General features: G+C 36.7%; 1 protein-coding gene and 1 non-coding gene across 2 annotated transcripts; both read left to right on the forward strand.

Annotated features, from left to right (window-relative positions):
- Positions 1-925: 925 nt before the first annotated feature.
- Positions 926-2,941, forward strand: LOC141586977 (mitochondrial metalloendopeptidase OMA1-like). Its single transcript, XM_074408386.1, has 3 exons — positions 926-1,492; positions 1,963-2,132; positions 2,722-2,941. Exons 1-3 carry the CDS (start codon positions 926-928, stop codon positions 2,939-2,941), a joined length of 957 nt encoding a protein of 318 aa, XP_074264487.1.
- A 2,849-nt stretch (positions 2,942-5,790) lies between these two features.
- On the forward strand, positions 5,791-5,863 carry TRNAK-CUU (transfer RNA lysine (anticodon CUU)). The gene has a single exon. It is a non-coding gene; the product is annotated as a tRNA-Lys (tRNA).
- Positions 5,864-6,707: the final 844 nt, after the last annotated feature.

Below are 6,707 nucleotides of genomic sequence, written 5' to 3' on the forward strand. Positions count from 1 at the left end.
GTTTCACCTAAATATTTAGGTGGTTACTATAAAAAGTCAAATAAAAAGGCCGATATACAATAAAAGGGGACTCATATATACTCGTAGTATATATACGGATTATTATACCCCTTGTCCCTTTTACTATGTGTCGATTTTGCCAAAAGCCGAAAATAACGCGTACTATGAGCGAGCAAATAATGACACGACACGAAAACATGATTTGAACCCGATACGAAATTAATGGGTTTGGGTTGAGACTTAATGACACATTTATGTACGTGGGCTGACACGAACACGGCCCTATATTTAATTGGGTCAGTTTGGGTTGGAGGGTTTGTGACTCGTTTAGATGTGGCACAGACACGAACCCGACACGATCCGATCTGTTTGGAAGATTTAACTATAGTTGTTTTGTTATTGATGGAGTACTAATTTATTGAAAATAAATTTCCTTAATTTTATCAAAGTATTAATTAAAGAAAGATGGGTAAATAAATCCATAGTACTACTTCTATTTGGATAATTAATCCATCACTTACCAAGTTTACGATTTCCTAATTCCAATTCCCTTAAACTTTTCAAGTTAACTTGTTTGTTGTATTCCGTATATATATAAACACTTAATTACAATTTAAACGATCAAATAAATAAAATAAAAAACTAGAGATTCACAATGTTTTTCTCCTCCGTTAAATCAAAGCTCCTTCAACTCTACCCAAATCTCATAAGAACTCCCCCGTCAAATTTTGTTAATTCCCATGTTAACCCTAATAAGAACCCGATAATCCGAAAAATAACCACGTCATCGTCTTTTGTTAATCAAAACTTTTGTAGGGTTGTTACCCCCAATAGAATCTTTGCTCGTACGTTCACCACCGTAAAATCAGTTACGTTAAACGAGTCTTGGTGTCCACGTAAAATCGCTTTACAACTTAAGAGTATCATGACCAAGTTCCCTAAGACATCTTGTGTAGCTCTCGCTATGTGCTTATTCTTAAGGGTAGAACGTGTCCCATTCTCGGGTCGTCGACACTTGGTTATCCGTTCACCAAAGCACATATCAATATTTAGAACTCGAATGTTCACCGATTTTATGTTAAAGTGTTTACTATTTGAAGAAAATGCAACGGTTCTACCATCGACACATGTAAAAACATTGCGTTTTGAATCAATTGCACGCAAAGTAGGGCAAGGGATGCATGACGTATTAGGGGTAAAGCAAGATTTTAAGGTAGTGGCATATGAAACCGGGGTCGACAGTGAATCGAACCCGGGTTTTACGGCGGGCCGACAAACGAGTTATAATACTCCGAAAAGGTGGTGGTCAAGTAATAAGGGTTTTATAAGAGGATATAGTACGAGGAATTTGGAAGGTCGTGAATGGAAAGTCAACGTCATTGACTCTCCCGAGATCTTTGCTAGTTACCCTGGTTTTGGCAATATTCATATTTGCACTGGGTTGCTTGATAATGCTTCAGATGAGGAAGTGGCTTTCGTTATTGGACATGAGGTACTGAGTAATTCCTAACTTTATATTCATGATGAATTAAGTGATGTTAACAGTGGTAGCCGGTTAAACCTTGAAACTTGCAGAAATGCAGGAGTTGAGAGGTCCCGGGTTCGACTCCCAGCTGGGGCGCTGATCACTTGGCCACTGCAGCCCCCAAAGGGGTGACTTAAATGGTCTATGTGATGGTTTCGGAAATGCACGAGTCCGGGGGATTCAACCCCTCGTCATCAAAAAAAAAAAAAAAAAAAAAACTTTATATTCATGAATCAGTTACGCTTCCGTTTAAACTAATTTTATACATTTGCTTGAACTAGAATAACAGTATTGAAAATAAGTTGGTGTCACCAAGTTGTACGCAATCTAGATATCACCATCTCACATGCAATATACAAACCAGGGGACGACTATAATGATTGGCCTATATAAGCTAAACTCTAATGTGTATATTGTACCTACCTTTTATTTTTCAGATGGGACACGGTGTAGGCGAACACACCATGGAGAAATTAATGTGGTATCTTCCAGAAACAATTATTATCGCCATGGCTATAATTATCTCGACGAGTTTGAGTCCACACGGCTTTAATTATCAAAGAAATGATGAAATTCGTGAGTTTGTTAAGAACGGCCGTCTCCGAAGGTATGTGTATCTAATCCGACTACTCTACTAGCAATTACATCTACTCGTATATATTTAAGCATTTTTGCGTCACACAACTATATATAAGGGGTTGTTTGGTTGCCCATTTCATGGGAATTAGAACTTTCCAAGGAACTTCAATTCCTCCATAATGTAGGAAGTTGCTTACTTAGCCCCCCTTGGTAAGTGCAACTTCCCACATGAATTCATTTCCCACATGACAACCAAACAACATTTTTACAATTCACATGAATTACAAATTCACATGAACTTAACTTCCTAGGAACTTTATCTTCCCATAGTGAACCAAACAGCTATGTCCCTTAATTAATGCCATTTGCACGGATAATTTCATTTTTATGCACAACTTTTGAATTAAGTTTACATGTGCTTTATTTTTCCCCATACAAAATCAAGAAAATGTAAACTATTCACTCGGATAGATGGAGTATATTTTTTGGTGTCGTCAAATCTTAAACTATACAAATGAGGCCCGGAATACTGATCCGAATCTTATACTTAAAAGAATTTGTGTATGTATATATATGTGTCATTTTACTGAATATAGTTATTATGTTAATAATTATAGGCTAGAGTACGAGGCGGATCATATAGGAATGATGTTAATGGCTTCAGCTGGATACGACCCTCAAGCGGCACTAATGTTTATGTCCAAATACGCAAGCTCCCACGACGATTCACCATCACCTTACACGCACCCAACTGGCCGCGAGAGAATTACTTATCTAAAGAGCCCAAAAAGGATGAATAAAGCCATGAAATTGTATAAAGAGGTAACATCAAGCTAAATAAAATGATGAATTTTATTGAATTTCCGACTCAAATCTCCAGCAAAGAGAAAGAAGGTTAATTAAGTGCTTTATTATTTAATAAAGTGGCTGAAGCTTGTGAGTTGTTTCATACTCCCATAAAAATAAGAGAACATTAGAGACAAGGAAGGCTATAATTGGGAAAATAGCGACATAATTTTGGCAATTCTTAGTAAACATCCGGCGATAAAAAGCCGCTCTCAGTTGTTATAGTTATAATAGGGGGCGTTTGTTTTGCACATGGGTATGAGTTTGGAATCAGGAATCATAGCTGGGTGGTATGGGGTTGGAACTCCATTTGTTTGTTTCAATTCTAAGTGATATGGGTTTGAAATCTGGTTGAAGTAAAAATATATAAAATAAAATATTCTAAATAATAATTTTTGATATTATAAAATCATAAAATTTTTTTTTTGCTTAAATAAGTATATAAAAAATCGATTAGAATATGCCATAATTTTTTTTTACATGTTTTACTCATTTTAGTTTGAAACCCATGAGTATCAACCTTATACCCACCCCACTCTTTGGGTATGAGAAACCCATAACTCATGGGTTTGAGGTATGAGTAAAATACCCTATAAATTTCAAACAAACATTTTGTACGGGTTTGACTCATTTCAAATTCATACCTCATACTCCCTCCGTCCCGGTCATTTGTTGTCCTTTTCCATTTTTGGGTGTCTCAGTCATTTGTTGTCCTTTCTATTTTAAGAATGAACTTGATGAGTAATTTGATCATTCTCATTCAATTTGTTCCACTTGTCATTAAGTTATTGGTCCTCTCCTCTTTCCTTGTTCTTTGTGCCAAAACCAAAGGACAACAATTGACCGGGACGGAGGGAGTACCTTTTTTATTTGAACCAAACACCCCCTTACATCTATTAAAATTTTCCTTATTTTCGATCAACGTAGTTAATTAAATAATCTTTTACTCTCGACATTAACTTGTTTGTTATATATATATATATATATATATAAACGAAACAATTTTGGTAAGGTTGTTGCCCACAATAGGATGTTTGCTCGTACGTTCACCACCGTGAAATCAATTACGTTAACCGGGTCGTTGTGTCCACGTAAAATGGCTTTACAACTTAAGAGTATCATCACCAAGTTTCGTAAGATATCTTATGTAACGCTTGCTATGTGCTTATTCCTAAGGGTTGAACGTGTCCCATTATCGGGTCGTCGACACTTGGTTATTCGTTCACCTAAGAGCACTTGTTATTATTCTTAACCCAAATTTTCTCCAAAATTGTCGTCGAGGTTGGAGCAAGTAAATTGGGAAGGGTCCTACCCTCGGCCGACCCTAAAACCTTACGATTTGCATCAATTGCACGCGAACTAGGGCCAGGGATGCATGATGTACTGTACTAGAGCTAAAGTAATATTTTAAGGTTGTGACGTATGAAACTTTGAAAGTGATCAAAGATCCGCTATTACTAAGAGAATAAAAGTTCTCTTTTGTCTTATTTACCTATGTGGTTAGTATTTGACTTGTCGTAAATTTGTGACAGATATATCCGCCACAAGGGAGACTTGCTGAAGCTTTAATTGACATGTTAAGGACAACAGAACTTTTCGAATGTTGGTTAGTTAAAAGGTTTTTTTTGTCAAATACAACGTTTAAAGAACTTTTTTTTTCCAAACATTACCTTTAAAAAAAAGTTTATCAAACACAACCTTTAATAAATTTTTTTTGTCAAACACGACATTTTGGCCAAAGTTTGAGCACTTGTAATGGGGTGACTTTCAGTCGATGTTTGAGATAGCAAACGAGGTCATTTTGAGGTGTTCTTAAACTCGTTGGAAAGGTGGGAGTACATGCTTTCCAGCGGTTGTCAATACGGTGGTCAAAAGTAGCTTCATGTGGGGTAGATTTGTGTCTAAAGTAAAGCTGGTCACATGAGGTTGATGTATATCAAAGTAGGATTTTTTTCGTGGGTCAATTCACTCCTCTTGAACCACCCTTGCAACCAACGACCACCACAAACAACACAACTACGACATATCCTGCACTCCCCTCAACCTACATACTAAATTTCAGACAAAAAAAACATCATAACCCCATTAAAAGACCCTCGAAGACCACTCTAACAACCCGTTTTAATCCCAAACTTCTAACCCTCTCTTACCAGCCTTTACGCACCAATCGACCCCACATAAAGCCACCTTTGGCCACCGTGTTGACAACTCCTGGAAAGCTTGTACTCCACCTATCCAACGAGTCCAAGAACACCTCAAACCAATCTCGTTTGATATTTTAAATATAGACTGAAAGTCATCCTATTGCAAGCGGTCAGGAAGATTAGAATCCGGCCAAAAAGTCGTGTTTGACAAAAAAAAAATTATTAAAGATTGTGTTTGACAGACTTTTTTTTTAAAGGTGGTGATTGGAAAAAAAAAATTAAAGATTATGTTTGACAAAACTCTTAGTTAAACTAGTAAAATCTTTGGGTGATTGATTATATTTCTAACTTGGGTATGAAACCCATTACATTAGAATTGTTTCGCCGTGTTTCATTTTGCACGAGAAGAAAAAAGACCTTATGGCTTTTAGAAAAACTCTATAACAGAACTTGTCTATAACTCGTCTCAAACTACATACTCTTCAAAATCCGATACAAATTAATTTATGTAATTTTAAACAAATAAATAATCTGCACCCTCTTGATAGGTTTATTGCATTTGGATTAATTTATGTAATTTTAAACATATAAATAATCTACACCCGCTTGAGAGGTTTCTTTGCTAAATTAATCGTGATACATTGTAAACCGCTCTTTTACTGAATGGAATGTTACCATGCCGAAACTATTAAACAAGCTCGTCTAGCTCAGTTGGTAGAGCGCAAGGCTCTTAACCTTGTGGTCGTGGGTTCGAGCCCCACGGTGGGCGTTAACTTTTTTACGCTCATTACCTGAGTAGCCACTACAATTGAAGACGCATCATCTACAAATGCAACATCTACAATTGAAATAAGCTTTGAACATCAGAAATAAAAGACTTGACTAACAAACCACAAAGTGATGTCTTTAATTTTTCGGACACAAGCATGAAAACCTTGCATCACATAAACCGGACAGTTTTTGTGAATGACACCAGATAACCAAACCACATATACACTGTACATACAGCGATATATCACTTTGTGTGTTTACTGCCTCGAAAATTACATCCTGACATTTACAAGACAAATAAGAGCTAGAAAGACGATACTAATCTGCGATTACCGTGTTGAGGTGGTGCTGCAACAGGAATGATATAATCACTATGACGAAGCTTTGCCTCAAACCTAATGTTCCCTCGCTTCAAGCTCCTCTCACAATTGACATAGGTGCCATTGGTGCTGATAAAATCCAAGAGCACAAAATTTTAGAAGCATTCAACTTCTCTTTTAAAGTAAACGTCTAAGTTCGACATACAGCTAGTACTACCGATTTGACAAATGCAAGAAAGCATCAAGAACATACAAATAAATAATACTCGTAGTAAATAATCTTGGTTTCGGTCACGGTTGAAATACGAACTGTTATTCGAAAGATGCAGAAACAGAAGGAGAATAGAATTACCAAACGAATTAGAAGCGATCAGAATGTAGAACCCGTAAGTAGTGCCGTGGTACACTACAAAAAAAAGGATACGTGGGCTGTATGAACAGTGCCTTGCGACGAATTTTCCATCGCAGATGTTGACTTTCTTGTTGACCTTTGTGCCTACGTGGCCTGCATGAACAGTGCAC

This window comes from Silene latifolia, chromosome 6 (assembly GCF_048544455.1).
Source record: "Silene latifolia isolate original U9 population chromosome 6, ASM4854445v1, whole genome shotgun sequence".
Taxonomy (NCBI): domain Eukaryota; kingdom Viridiplantae; phylum Streptophyta; class Magnoliopsida; order Caryophyllales; family Caryophyllaceae; genus Silene; species Silene latifolia.

Excerpts from the sequence above, each read along its gene's own strand:
- LOC141586977 (XM_074408386.1), top strand. The coding sequence starts at position 926 with ATGACCAAGTTCCCTAAGACATCTTGTGTAGCTCTCGCTATGTGCTTA. Across the intron at positions 1,493-1,962 it reads CTTTCGTTATTGGACATGAG|ATGGGACACGGTGTAGGCGA; the intron begins GTACTGAGTAAT and ends TTTATTTTTCAG. Across the intron at positions 2,133-2,721 it reads AAGAACGGCCGTCTCCGAAG|GCTAGAGTACGAGGCGGATC; the intron begins GTATGTGTATCT and ends TAATAATTATAG.